Raw genomic sequence first — 15670 nt, forward strand, 5'->3', positions numbered from 1 at the left:
ATGACTATACTGGTATAGCTATATCAGCAAATACTTTCAAGTGGAGACAAGGTCTTACATTTCGCAACCCAAACTCAAGGTGCTTAATGTGCATGTATACATTTTTGTAGGGTTTTGCTGTACATAATCCATATTTTTCTGTAACTGCCAAGTTCCTTTGTCCATTTACAGCAATGCCTAAAATAGTAGACTTACAAGATGGTCCCTAGCCAGCAAACACTTACACATGTAAGTATTGATTTCAGTGAACCAATCTTCGATTAGATTTGACTCTCAAATTGTGGATTAAATAGCCCTCTTACAGAGAGGCAGCAATGGATTCAGCAAGGAGTTAGGTGCCAGTAGTTTTTGAGTGCTAAACCTGGCTCTGCCAGAGTCTCTGTGTGTCGCCTTGAGCAAACTGCATTACTTCTCTGTTGCTTGAGTAGAGGACAATAATTATTATTTGCCTCCCTTCACAAAGGTATTGAGGATATTAACTGATTTTTGTAAATGCTTCAAAATTCTTGAATGAAAAGGTATGCATAAGTGGAAGCACAATGCTACTTTGTTGCAGCATGCACTCTTCCAGGGTTTGCAGACAAGACACACGTTATCACCATAGTTCACTCACCAAAATTCTATCAAAAGCTGAAGGAGTACCACCTCTTTGAACATGACCAAGGATAGTCACACGAGTGTCAAACCCCAGCTGCTGAACCACAAGCTGTAACGAATTTCAACGTGTAAATGAGAAATATAAAACATAAGCGTTACTACAGCGGTTATATACACATATGCACACACTGGGAATTTTGTAATATTATATTGTATATGGTATAAATGTCCACATGTCAACAGTGGTGACACAACTAAGGAATTACTTAAGTCTCTTTGCATCTACATTAGGAAAACTAATCTCCAGAGACCTACTCTGAAGGAACGAATGTTCAGTTTAATAATGGTAAAGAAGTGGTTTTGGCTACAATGTTTTAATTAGAGAGAAGTATACTGATGTCATTTATTTAGAAACAAATGACCACTTAGGTCCTTAATCTTATAAAAAAAAGTTTAAAGATAACAATTAGAAATCTGGAAAAAATAATCTACCGTAAGAGGGTTTCTTTATAGCCATCTTATAAATGTACCAAATGTCTTGGAATAATTGTGCAATTAAATCCTCAGTGAAGGCTTTTATCCTTATACAGTTACTAATTTTTATCCTTATACAGTAACTAATTTGTAGTTTTTCAAATGAAGTACAATTCTGTATTGATGATTGAAGGACTGCTTCATTATCTTAACACTCCTGAGAACAAAGGGCTGTAATCACAGAACAGTTGAAGCACAAGTAAGGTCAGCTCGAGTTTCCACATACCATTCTGTCAGTCGATGTGTTTCAAAACTTGTTCCAAAAAAAAAAAAAAAACACCATTTCCAAGCATGAGAGGTTAATTCCAATCTCAGTGCCCATTTAATTCTTGGCTTAAGTGAGATTTTCCTAAATATTTCCTTTACTGCCAAATTGTTATAAGGGCACCATTAGTTCACCAGGAACTTGATAGACCATCGCTTAATTTTCCCAAAGACCATCAAATACCATAATAAAATAATTAATGATGTGAGACAGATTTAAGCAGATCTCCTAGAGATCATGTCTCTAAAAACATCACTTCATTGACTGCCCTCTAATTTAACAAAAAAATAGATCCCAATCCAAAATCCATTGAAACCAATCAAAAGATTCCCGTTTCCTTCAATGGGTTCCGGATTAAGTTCATAAAGCACAAGCATAAAAATGCAACTACAAGTACTGTGAGAGACATTTTTACCAGAATGCCTGTGGAAATTCTACTTTTAGCAGTGGAAAGGAAACTATGCTAAATTATAACCACAGCAAAAACTGCATTACAAAGAGATTGATACTTACATCCTTAACCTTTTCTGAAGTTATAGGTTTGTTGTGAGAATCAATAGCGCCTTCTGCTACAATTATGATATTCAACCTTTTCTTTCGTGCACGGTTCTATAAGAAGAAAAATGTTGGATATTCAAAAAAGCCTAAAACAAAATACACTATTAAAAAAAGAGTTTGAAAGCAAACTACTGTATATTAAACTCCAGTTATTCCTAGAATCTTTTCCTTTGGATAATTTACCAAAGATATTTGTAGTTCATCTAATCAAATAAAAAAGGAGAGAAGGACATCTATATATTTGCCTGTTTATTAATTTAGTGTTGTCAAAGTATGCAGTCCTGTACAGGACAGAAATCTCAACCCAGCTCCTGATTCTGGAAATCTCCCAGAGACACACGTAAAGAAAACACACTGGGAGATCAAGAGGAATGCATATTTAGATTCTTATTACTACTAATATACTTAATCTGGTATTTTTCATTCTTAATTTTTGCAAGCCTTGTGGAAGAAGTGGCCTTTCAAGATTTCAGAGTTAATCTGCTTCATATGCTTCTGAGATCAGTAAAGAAACAAGTTAATTGCTGGAAATGTCTGCCCTTGCATGTAGAAAAGTTTCCAGGGGTAAAATGAAATGTTCTGCATAAGACACCACGGACAAGGATGGCAAACCAGAAAACAGATCCACCATGGCTATGTTCATGGGAACTATGGCAGCCCTAGAGGAAATCTAACTATGCTCCAAACAGCTGGAAATTGCAGGAACAGAGGCATTTAGGACCAAATAGTTCTACCAATGAAATCAATAGCAAAAAAATGTGATTGAATCCTACTGGACAGGATTTGACCCATATCATTTATGTTGCTAGGCACCTCTTTTCTAATGTGAGAATTCACATGGCATACAGAATGTTCAAGACACAGTAACAGATTACCTCAGAAAGCTTCACACACATCTGATCCTCCCATCCTTCTTCTGGGGGATACTCCGGAATAAATACCCAATCCGCTCCACAAGCTAATGCACTAACAAGAGCTAGATACCTAGTAAGCATACATAAAAAAAAGGCCAAATAAGCAGACAAATCTCAAATCTTATAGTTTTTTATAATGACAATTTACTAGACACAAACTGGTGAGAACAGTACATACCCACAGTGTCTTCCCATAACTTCCAGGACAAAGGTCCTCTGATGGCTATAAAATGACAAGAGAGCGAACAAAATTATTGCAATTGAAAGACCCAATCCAAGTCCCATTGAAGTCAATGGGAGCTGGGATCAGTCCCTGATACTAAGGTTAACACAGTCAACCCAGAAGTAAAAGTATTATCACTTGTCTGATGGGGAGAAAACTAGTCCTAGAGTGCTCAGTGTTGTAGACTCTTTAAAACATTTCACATCCGGAAGATGTTACTCAGATGAAGCCTATGGTCAGTAAAAGATATACAGAATGACTGATGACTACAAGGAGCGACAGGAGAGACGGGCTGAGGTTTAGTGCAATGCAATAAATGTTTCTTTAATTATTTTTCATCCACTGAGCATGCAAACCAGTTTTTTATTGTAGAACTGCTCTAAAATGTATTTGTTTATTTTTGTAATTGATGGGGACTTTGCATAAAAATAAGTAAAAAAAAAAAAAAATACGTGAACGAATAGTTAATCCATCAATCCTAGCAGTGTCACTTTAAGGATTGTAACCATTAGGCTTCTTTTAATAATTATACTGATTACCAGATTAACTCTAAAACCAGTATGACAATTTTTGTTAGTCAAGAGTGAAACTGAATCAAAGATCTACCTTTTTTTCAAACGTATTCCCGTAGTATTGAATACCAAAGCGTAAGAACAAGATACTAAAAAAATTGTCCAGCCTTAGCGCACCTGCCCTTCTAGCTAAAGTTGGTATACTTTTGCCTTCTGGGAGCAGCTTGTTTTTTTCAGACCATTGCACATGTCTGACAAAGTGAGAAATATCAGCCAAAGTGACAACATAGCTGAACTATAACTATATATCTTTTCTCATTAGTTTAGAAAAGTCTTTTCCAGAGTTCCAGTTTCCTTAGGGTGAAATTCATCTCTGTGCAGAGAATCACCACCAACACCTCTGTGCTGCAGAAGGATGCAAATGGTGTACAGTGCTTTGTGCTGGCCCTCAGTACAGGACTGATTTTCACTCTTAAAAGTTTCATGATGGACAAATGGAAATTAGATTAATATATCAGCTTTTTGCCTCTGGAGATCTGAGTTTAACTCTTGCTCAAGCTTGCACTTGCCTTGTTGTCCCTTACGGGACATTTGTTCATATCTCACAGGCACCACAGATTTTGGAACAGTGCTGCCTGACTGGTACCCTGTGACAATGAAAGACCCAGGACTGAAATAAGGTATTGCATTTTAAGATGGAGGTCACCAAGGCACAATCATTGCCCAGATTACATTTAATTCTCCCTGAAGTTACAAGCCTCTTTCTTTCATCATCATCCATATTTTTATTAGAAAGTCACAAATGAAAATAAAAAGTATATAAGCATATATTTATACAACTCAATCAAGTTAGGAAAAAAAAAAGGATTACATTTACAAACACAAAACATGTTTACAAATACTCCCTGTCCATGCATGCTCCATCTCTCAGACCATCCTCACCCCAATTCTCTCCCACAACACACAAAGCAAGTCAAGAGCTAAGGGGTTAACTTTTGCTAGCAAAGAAACTGAGTCTAGTTCATGAACATTAGTTCATACATCTGAAGAATTCTGTAACAACTAAATCATAAAAAAACCTGCTTTTACCGCTGGGGAAAACTTATTATATATCCATCATGTTAAGATCTCATGTATTCCCCCATGCATCCCATTAAACTGATTTACCTTTGAGCAGTGGTCATGATGGCATCCACAACTTCAATGATTCTGTGCAAAGCTGAGTCAGTACCAATGGTCATGTCAGTGCCACAGAAGTCATTATCTATGGATCCAACCATCCCCACAATGTTGAGGTAAACATATTTCTTAACAGCTTCTTCTTCAATCATGCCTGCAGAGAAATAGTCATAAAACAATCTATTAACAACAGCCAGTCACATGAGATGAAGCAAAATCAGACTGTAGCTGCAATGTATCCTTTAGTCCTTTTATTTTGGTAAGAGTTAAAATTTCTAAAATAAAAAACACATTTCTGTGGGGAAGGATTAGCCAAAGCTCAAAGGCTGAATAAAACTTCTTGAAGCAAGAGGATCGCTTTTATTTAAGATTGGCGTCTTTTGGAACAAACCAAAAGCACTTCATCCCACCAAGTGATTTGCTAGGCCATTTGTTCAATGAGTTTAAAACTAGTCTTGAGGTTGTCACTCCATAAATCCAAAACCATCATTCAGATTACACTCTCAATGTACGAGATTGGAGTGAAGAAGCAGAGGAGTGCAAACTGCATTGTTGATATGACTGAGCATGGACAAGAAATTCTAAACAGAGTAAAAATATATGCTCATCAGCATGAAATGCTGAGTGAAACCCTTTCTCTGTGACTGAAAGACTCCAGTACATTGTTTCATGACTGATGACTGAGTGGGAACTGAGAAGCCACATTCTAAATTTCAGCATGTCTCTCTCAAACTACAATGAAAAAATACTGGGTCAGTCATTTATCCTTCCTGCATGCAAGAGAATTACAGAATTTTGCCAAAGAAAAACTTCTCATTTGTGCTAGCAAAGAATATGCTATAAAAGGTTTTTAGGGGTTTTTATTAAGTCTAATATTTTACAGCCAAAATACAGCTATCCAAAGGGTCCAAAAATAGAACATTGCTAATGTATTATACAATGTATTTCATTCAGTTCCTGGGAATCTTTTTGAGAAGTTGCTCAGTAACTATGTGATGTGACAGCCCATTAAACTTGGGGTCAAGACTGAAAACAAATATGTAGCCTTACTCATATGAGTATTCCCAGTGACTTCAGTTGGACTGCTTACATGACTCTATTTTTTATGTGCTTAGGACTAAATTCCAGTCTCAGATTAATTATTTTTAGAAAAATAGGAGGATAAAGTAGAGAAAAAGTGAACTAAGGCAATGGGAACTGGGGTCAACACAAATACAAACTGCCATTTATAGCAACAAGGAACCAACCTCACTGCAATCAGTGTCCACTGTACTACTGAGCAAAATATAATAGTCGGGATATTTTCTATTATTACAGAGGAAGGTGGTAGCAATGTCTATATAAAGGTTGTCTGACACTTTCCATTAAAATGTTTTCTTATAAATCTTTTCTTTGAAAAGTTTTGACACCCTTACTGTTTGTGGCAAGCCTTTGATATTCATTAGGCGTTTCCCCTTGAAATACAGGGTGCCTTTTATTTGTCCCAGGAAAATCCACTCCAATTTGGCTGAGATATTAAGTGTTAAAAATCACCATTACCCTCTCTCACGTGTTCCTTCAGATATGTCTTCACTGCAGAGATAATGCTGGCTCTTATTGAAGGTTGCCCTACCTCATCCATATACAAAAAACACTCACTCAAACTAATACTGCATTTTAGCACCCTGCCTCAGGGCATTTTAGCACCCTGCCAAAAACTCACCTACCATTTCCCTGCCCAGGCTCATGCTAGCACCAAACCAACAGCACCATCACACCTTACACCAAGAAGCTGACAGAGCAGTGAAGCAGAGGTAGGGAGGAAAGAGCTGAGCTGAACCAGGCTTCTCTACTTATAAACCTTGCATAGCCCCAGTGGCCTATTTATCATGCCCCCACCTCACCCCCCATCAGCCCTGGGGGGACCTCATGGGGCAGGAGTTCCCCCAACTTTCAGGCTGCGGACAAGTTGAAGAGAGAGATGGAGATAGGCCAACTACCCATAGATACTCCACATGGTACCAGCAGCCAGTCACCCCTCTGGGGTAACACGTGGGACAGGAACATCCCTGACTCCTGGGGTGGGGGAGAGAGAACTCCAGGTCAAACTGGGGTTCCCTGCAACCATCCCTCAGATGCAGCAACCCACCCCCTCCTGAGAGAAAACAGCCTTCTTCACATGGCAGCCAATGTTGTCAATCCTGTACTTCAAGACGTAGCAGTGCTGGATGTTCCGGGGTCAGACCCTGCTGCTGATTCATGATGAAGGAAGATGGAGAGGTTGTTACAGCTGCCCATAATACAACTTGGTTTACCCTTTTTCCATGTAACTAAAAACCTAGAAAATTATACACAAAATGACTACATTAAAAGAAAGTTATTTAGACTGCAAAGTCAAGCACTTAAAACTTAGGAAATGCCAGATTTACGGTTGCCTGTGTCTAACAGGATTGCTGCTTTATTGGGCACCCCTTGTGGCCAGGGATGCCTCTGCAGGCTCTTTGCCTCTTTTCTTCCACTCTTCTGGGCCCTTTACAAACTCACAGAGGCTTTCTCAGGTTAACTTTCTCTGGTGCTAGTTTATTCCAGAGCCTTTTTACAACAACTCAGAGCCCCAAACTAAAATCCATTCCAACTACACAAAGAAAACATCCATTCATTCACTCTGGTGTTTTCTCTCATTCCCAGAGTTCTTCTTCCATACCAATATGAACTCCAAGCCAGTCCTCCCATCTCCCCCTCACTGGGGTTCTGACTACCACTCCCAAATACAGTTAAGAGTTTCCTGCCCCTCAGGAGTCACCTACTCACTGGGCTTTACCCTCCAAACTCTCTGGTGTCCATTGTCCCACGTTAGCCCTTTTTCTCCCTGCAATGTCCACCCTCATAGCTGCAGGTCCCTGGCTTTTCCATTTATTGCAGCCACCTTCTGCTCTTTATAGTGAATTGCCTGATTCCCTCAGGGTGGGGTCAATACATAATCAGGGATGGCTTAGACACAGGTTCTCCCATGGGACAAGCCACGCGCTCTTCTGCAACCTTAATTTGGCCCCTTTTGTGTATGCATTATGACGGTCTTTAATTACATGATCATGTCCTATATTTTCCACAGGAACTCTGGCTCATCCAGTGCACAGGATGGATGCACAAGGGAACTGAAAAGTTATGTGTATACAATCATAAATCTGGCATTTGCTAAATTTCATGTGATTGACTTTGCAACCTAAATAACATTCTTTGAATGTAACTTTTCTGTGTGTAATAATGGTATATAATTTTCTTTCATCGGTGAAGGAAGAACTAAGAGCTCTACATGTTCATAGAGATGCAAACTTACCACTTTGTGCCAGTTCCTCTAGAAGTCCACTCCATTCTTCACGAAAGAGATTAGCACCTGTTAAACTGCCATCGCCACCAATCACACAAAGGTTAGTGATTCCACGCTGAATCAAGTTGTAAGCTGCCTTCAAACGGCCTTCCCGGGTACGAAATTCTTTGCAGCGTGCGCTACCAATAACTGTTCCTCCCTGGAAAAAGGAAAGAAATAAGTTTTAATTGATCTTTGACATATTTTATGTTAATTGCTAATTAATTTTATGTTGATTTTTTTAATTAAGAAAATATTAACAAAAAAGACTATGGTAGTACACTAGAAAATAATAAGGAGTTACCCATACCTTGAGGAAAATTACATTCTCAAAACTATGGTACGTGCATATCAGGCAATGAGCAGGGAACACGTGTGGTAGATAAGAAAATAGTTTTGAAAGATGGGGAAGAAAACTGGCAACGTGTGAGCTTCAGAAGAAAAAAAATATACCCTCAATACAGATAGAGGGAAGCAATTGTTTTCAGGCTCTCTCACGGGTACTATTGCGAAGAATGATTTGAAAGAGTTATCTGAGGGAAAAGGTCAGGAGACCCCATCGATGAGAAGGCATGGAATGCATTGTCCTAGGAACGGGGGTTCCATGACCATCACTCCTAAGAGGAGGAGACGGGTGGTGGTGGTGGTTGGTGACTCCCTCTTAAGGGAGAACAGAGTTACCCATCTGCCATCTAGACCAGGAAACTTGAGAAGCGTTCTGCTTGCCTGGAGCTATAATTCAGGATGTGACAGAAAGCCTGCTGAGACTCATCAAGCCCTTGGACCACTAGCTCTTCCTACTTCTCCACGTAGGCATCAATGATACTGCCATGAATGACCTTGAGTGGATCACTGTAGACTATGTAGCTCTGGGAAGAAGGATAAAGGAGTTTGAGGTGCAAGGGGTGTTCTCGTCCATCCTCCCTGTTGAAGGAAAAGGCCCAGGTAGGGACCATCAAATTGTGGAAGTAAATGCGTGGTTACGCAGGTGTTATTGGAGAGAGGGCTTTGAATTCTTCGACTATGGGATGTTTTTCCAAGAAAAAGGATTGCTAGGAAGACATGGAATCCACCTAACAAAGAGAGGGAAGAGCATCTTCGCAGACAGGCTTTTTAACCTAGTGAGTAGGGCTTTAAACTAGATTTGCTGGGGATGGAGATCTAAGCTCTGAGGTAAGTGGGATACCAGGAGGAAGTACAAGGAGGAGGGTGCAACAGGGGAGGCCTCCTGATTCAGACTGAGAAGGTAGGGCAATCGGCTAGTTACCCTAGGTACACAAAGGCAAGAAGTCTGGGAAACAAGCAGGAAGAATTGGAAGTCCTGATTCAGTCAAGGAACTGTGATGTGATTGGAATAACAGACTTGGTGGAGTAACTCACAGGATTGGAGCACTGTCATGGATAGGTATAAACTGTTCAGGAAGGACAAGCAGGGAAAAAAAGATAGAGGAGCTGCACTGGATGTAAGAGAGCAATATGATTGCTCAGAGCTCCAGTATGAAACTGGAAAAAAGCCTGTTGAGAGTTTCTGGGCTAAGTGCAGATGCAAGAGCAACAAGGGTGATGTTATGGTGGGCATCTGCTATAGACCCCCATACCAGGAGGATGAGGTAGATGAGGCTTTCTTCAGATAACTAATGGAAGTTTACAGATCACAGGCCCTGGTTCTCATGGGGGACTTTATTAACCCTGACATCTGCTGGGAGAGCAAAAGAGCAGCACACAGACAATCCAGGAAGTTTCTGGAGAGTGTTGGGGACAACTTCCTGCTGCAAGTGCTGGTGGAACCAACGAGGGGCCGTGCTCCTCTTGACCTGCTGCTAACAAACAGGGAAGAATTGGTAGTAGAAATAAAAGTGGATGGCAACCTGGGCAGCAGTGACCATTGAGTTCAGTATCCTGACAAAAGGAAGGAAGGAGAGCAGTAGAACGTGGACTCTGGACTTCAGAAAAGCAAACTTTGATTCCCTACTGAGAGCGCAGGAACAAACTATCCTGATGTGCAGAAAGAATAGCAAATATGGCAGATGACCAGTATGGCTTAACAGAGAAATATTCAGTGAGCTTAAACACAAAAAGGAAACTTACAAGAAGTGGAAACTTGGACAGATGACTAGGGAGGAGAATAAAAATATTGCTCAAGCATTCAGGAGAGAAATCAGGAAGGCCAAAGCACAATTGGAGTTGCAGCTAGCAAGGGACATGAAGGGTAACAAATGGTTTCTACAGATATGTGAGCAACAAGAAGGTCAGGGAAAGTGCAGGCCCCTTCCTGAATGGGGGAGGCAACCTAGTGACAGATGATGTGGAAAAAGCTGAAGTATTCAATGCTTTTTTTGCCTCTGTCTTCACAGAAAAGGTCAGCTCCCAGACTACTGCACAGGGTAGCACAGTATGGAGAGGAGGTGAGCAGCCTCAGTGGTGAAAGAGCAGGTTCAGGACTATTTAGAAAAGCTGGATATGCACAAGTCCATGGGGCCGGATGCAATGCATCCGAGCGTGCTGAGGGAGTTGGCTGATGTGACTGCAGAGCCATTGGCCATTATCTCTGAAAACTTGTGGTGATTGGGGGAGGTCCACATGATTGGAAAAAGGCAAATATAGTGCCAATCTTTAAAAAAGGGAAGGAGGAGGATCCAGGGAACTACAGACCAGTCAGCATAACCTTAGTCCCTGGAAAAATCATGGAACAGATTCTCAAGTAATCCATTTTGAAACACTTGGAGGAGAGTTATGTGATCAGGAAAAGTCAGCATGGATTCACCAAGGGCATGTCCAGCAGATGGCAATGAAAAATGATTAGGGGGCTGGGGCATATGCTTTATGAGGAGAGGCTGAGGGAACTGGGCTAATTTAATCTGCAGAAGAGAAGAGTGAGGGGGGATTTGATAGCAGCCTTCAACTACCTGAAGGGGGATTCCAGGGAGGATGGAGCTAGGCTGTTCTCAAAGAGAACAAAGAGAACAAGAACAAAGAGCAATGGTCTCAAGTTGCAGTGGGGGAGGTCTAGGTTGGATATTAGGAAAAAAAAGGACTGGCTGGCAGGCTGGTATTTTGGGTAAGATCCAAACTTATATTGATTTGGTACTGTGGTTGACCCTTTGGGGTCAGAGGGAACCTTTTAGTAAAGAGCATAGAGTTTAAATAACTGGTCTCTTTACTGGACCTGGTGGCTGATTGGGAGCCAGAGACTGAAATGCAGTTGTCATGCTGTCTGGATAAGGGGGGCCCCTGAGGTGTATTCAGGAGCTCCGATTACTCCTTTCTACACCAGTCTCGCGTTGGGGGTGTCATTCGGGTTGGCTTGAGTGGGGGGGCATTTAGTATATTGGGTGACATCAGTATGGCAGAATCATAATAATCCATGTTGGATATGCCATGTCAGGTACTGTTAGGAAGGTTATAATGTGCTAAGTAAGATAATAATACTTATGTTCATGTGTAATATTTGAAATGGAAGTTATAGATGTATTTGAGATATCTGTATTTCAAATTGTTCTGCCTGGGCAACACCCCAGATAGGCAAGCTGCAGAACAATGGCCTGCTTAATGGCCCATTAAGGCATTCCGAGTTGCAAGGGGCCCTGAGGGAGAGGCCAGCATCACCACTGAGTCACCACAACCTGCTTACGTGACTCTGGACTCCATTGCAGGCAGCCTACCTGATGAAGCATCAGGACTGTCCATGACTATGGCCCCCAGGCACACCGGAGGAGTCACCAGGATTGGCCCATGTGACTATGGACTCCATTTTGGGTCTTGTGACTGCCCACAGGCTGCATAGCCGGAGGAGGGGGTTTATAAGATCAAGCCAAAGAAACCATCTTGTCTTTGTTCCTGTCCAGTCTGCAGACATACACCTATCTCTGGATCAATTCATCTTGCAACTGAACCGAAGGACCTAGACCCATCCAGGTACTGGATGTGAACCAGAGGGAACTATACAAGCCTGCAACTCCACATTTCTTCCAGAAACCTGATGTATATGGACTTTTAATCATTTGTATATCTGTGATTTACTTTAACCCTTTAACATTTCTCTCATGGTTTATTTCTTTCTTTTTACAATAAACCTTTAGTTTAGATACTAAAGGATTGGCGGGCAGCGTGGTATTTTAGGTAAGATCCAAACTTATATTGATCTGGTGCTGTGGCTGACCCCTTGGTCTTCAGTAAAGAGCACCGAGTTCTAGTAACTGATCTCTTTGCTGGACCTAGTGCTGATTTGGGAGCCTGGAGCTGAAATGCAGTGAAGGGGGCTGTGGGCATTTGTGGACTGGCTTCTTGATATCCAGTGTGAGGTTATCAGAAGCAGTTCGTGGCTGGTTGGGAAGCCGGGCTTCAGTGTCACCCACCAGCATGGGGAGAATCTGCTTTCCTTTTACAGCCTGCCCTGACCTTGGCATTATCAGTTGGCAACTCTGGGCACTGGTCGTATCACAGCAGTAAAGGGGGCTGTGTGTATTTGTATACTGGCTTCTTGATAACCAGTGTGGGAAATCAAAAGCACAGTTTGTGGCTGGTTAGGAAGTCTGATTTCAGTGCCACCCACCAGCACTGGGAGAATCTGCTCTCCTTTTGCAGCCTGCCCTGACCTTGGCATGGAAGGGTGACACCCTAAAAGGAAGTTTTTTCCTAATGTCTAACCTAAATCTCCCTTGCTGCAGTTTCAGCCCATTATTTCTTGTCCTAGCCTCAGTGGTTGAGAACAATTTATCACCCTTCTATTTATAACAATCTTTTACATAGTTGAAGACTGTTATCCTGTCCCCCTTCAGTGTTCTCTTCTCCAAACTAAACAAACTCATTTTTTTTTTCAATTTTTCCTTGTAGGTCGTGTTTTCAAGACCTTTAATCATTTTTGCTGTTCTCCTCTGGACTTTCTCCAATTTGTCCACATCTTTTCTGAAATGTGATGCCCAGAACTAGACAGAATACTCCAGATGAGGATTTATCAATGCTGAATAGAATGGAAGAATTACCTCTCCTATCTTGTTTACAAACACTCCTGCTAATACATTCCAAAATAATGTTTGCTTTTTTTATAACAGTATTACATTTTGACTCATATATCGTTTGTGATCCATTATAACCTCCAGATCCTATTCTGCAGTACTCCCTCCTAGGCAGTCCTTTCCCATTTTGTATTTGTAAAATTGATTATTCATTCCTAAGCGTAGTACTTTGCATTTGTCTTTATTGAACTCCACCTTATTTATTTCAGACCATTTCTCCAGTTTGTCAAGATTTGTCCTTCAAGCACTTGCAACCTGTCCCAGCATGGTATCATCCACAAATTTGTAAGTGTACTCTATGCCATTATCCAAAATCATTTATGATGATATTGAATAGAACCATACCTAGGACAGATCCCTGAGGGACTCCATTTGATATGCCCTTCCTGTTTGATTGTGAATCATTAATAACTATGCTCTGAGTGCTTTTTCCAACCTGTTGTGCGCCCATCTTACAGTGGGTTCATATAGGCTATATTTCTCTACCTTGTTTATGAGAAGGCCATGTTCATCTGTACCAAAAGCCTTACTAAAGTCAAGTTATATCATATATATTGCTGCCCCTCAATGCACAAGGCTTGTTACCTTTGTCAAAGAAGGTTATTAAGTTGGTTTGACATGATTTGTTCTTGACAAATCCATGTTGACTATTACTTATCACCTTATTTTCTTCTGGGTGCTTACAAATTGATTGTTTGATAATTTGCTCCCTTATCTTTCTGAGTACTGAAGTTAACCTGAGTCTGACTGATCTATAATTCCATGGGTTGTCCTTATTCCCCTTTTAATAGATAGGTACTAGATTTGCCCTTTTCCAGTCTTCTGGGATTTCCACACTTTCTCAAAGTTAATCGTTAATGGTTCAGAGATCTCTTCAGCCAGTTCCTTAAGTATTCTAGGATGTATTTCATCAGGCCCTGCTGACTAGAAGACATCTAACTTTTCTAAGTAAGGCCTTGTCTACATTAACACTTATGTCAGCAAAACTTCTGTTGCTCAGGGGTGTGAAAAAAAACACACACCCTGAGCAACGTAAATTTTGCCAGCATAAGCGTTTGTGTGAACAACACCGTTGGCGGAGCAGCTCTCCCACTGACATAGCTACTGCTGCTCAGTTAGATGTTTTTATTATGTCAGTGGGAGAGCTCTCTCTCGTTGACATTATGTGGCTACACAAGCGCTCTTACAACGGCACAGCTGTACCGACACAGCTGTGCCACTGTAAGATTTAAATGTAGACTAGACCTAATTCTTAACTTGTTCTTTCCCTATTTTAGCCAGAGATCCACCCCCATTTACACTGATGTTAGTCATCCAATCACTGCAAACCTTTTGGTGAAAATTGAAATAAAAAAAGGCATTTAAAACTTCAATCATTGCTGCATTTTCTGTTATTGTCTTTCCCTCCTCATTGAGTAATGGGCCTACTTTTCCTTGGTCTTCCTCTTGCTTCTAATATATTTGTAAAATGTTTTCTTGTTACCCTTTATGTCTCTAACTAGTTTAATCAAGTTTTTTCCTTGACGTTTCGAATTTTGTCCCTACAGGCTTCTGGGTTTATTTTTTTTATAGTCACCTTTCGTAATTTGATCTACTTTCCACTTTTTGTATGACTCTTTTTTGATGATCAGGTAAAAATCTTCTGGTTAAGCCAGGGTGATCTCTTACCATATTTCCTATCTTTCCTATGATTTGGGATAGTTTGCTCATGTGCCCAAATAATGACTTTAAAAAACTGCCAATTCTCCTGAATTATTTTTTCCCTTAGACTTCCTTCCCATGGTATCTTACCTACCAATTATCTGAGTTTGCTAAAGTCTGCCTTCTTAAAGTCCATTGTCTTTATTCTGCTGTTTTCCCTCTTACCATTCTTTAGAATCACAAACTCTATCATTTCATGGTCACTTTTACCCAAACTGCTTCCACCTTCAAATTCTAAACCATTTCCTCCTTGTTTGTTAGAATCAAATCTAGAATCGACTTTCCCCTAGTCACTTTTTCCACCTCCTGTAATAAAATTTGTCTCCAATGCATTCCAAGAACTTGTTGGATAATTTGTGCCCTGCTGTATTATTTTCCCAACAGATGTCTGGGTAGTAGAAGTCCCTCATCACCACCAAGTCCTATGTTTTTGGATGATTTTGTTAGTTGTTTAAAATCTATTTAGAATCTGTCAGCAAACTACACAGAAAATATAAAATCATCAGTATATCTTTTTTGTCTTTTGTACAAGCTTATTGTCCTTAACTATAGTTCTGCTGTATTTCTAATGCACACTAGGAAGTAACATTAGCATAATTGCATAAGCTTTTCTTTTGTCCTAGAAGGTGATCTGGAGGTGATTACCTCAGTGTTTCATAATCATTTCCTACACACTAAGTAAAAACAAGAAACCTGGGCCAGGCCCAACCCAAACTTGATCTTGGTTGGAGTTTGTACAGTTTGTATTGCCAGCTGAACCAGTCTGCCTCATCACTGAGCATTTTCTGTTCCAAACCATTTCTTGGTATAGCCTATACATGTTGAA

At 40.5% G+C, this 15670-nt stretch overlaps 1 protein-coding gene across 7 annotated transcripts in view; it reads right to left on the reverse strand.

The window, feature by feature from the left end:
• PFKP (phosphofructokinase, platelet) overlaps window positions 1-15670 on the reverse strand; it is a 77892-nt gene that overhangs the window by 37476 nt on the left and 24746 nt on the right. For all 7 annotated transcript variants that reach the window (XM_067542659.1, XM_067542662.1, XM_067542656.1 and 4 more), the window contains 6 exons: window positions 8099-8288; window positions 4771-4936; window positions 3047-3091; window positions 2830-2938; window positions 1910-2005; window positions 614-706 (listed from right to left, as the gene is read on the reverse strand). In XM_067542659.1, coding sequence (XP_067398760.1) covers window positions 614-706; window positions 1910-2005; window positions 2830-2938; window positions 3047-3091; window positions 4771-4936; window positions 8099-8288 — 699 coding nt within the window. The remainder of the gene's footprint in view (window positions 1-613; window positions 707-1909; window positions 2006-2829; window positions 2939-3046; window positions 3092-4770; window positions 4937-8098; window positions 8289-15670) is intronic.

This window comes from Emydura macquarii, unplaced genomic scaffold (genome assembly GCF_026122565.2).
Source record: "Emydura macquarii macquarii isolate MOO-44397 ecotype Brisbane River unplaced genomic scaffold, CSIRO-AGI_Emac_v2 contig_719, whole genome shotgun sequence".
In the NCBI taxonomy this organism is placed as follows: Eukaryota; Metazoa; Chordata; order Testudines; family Chelidae; genus Emydura; species Emydura macquarii.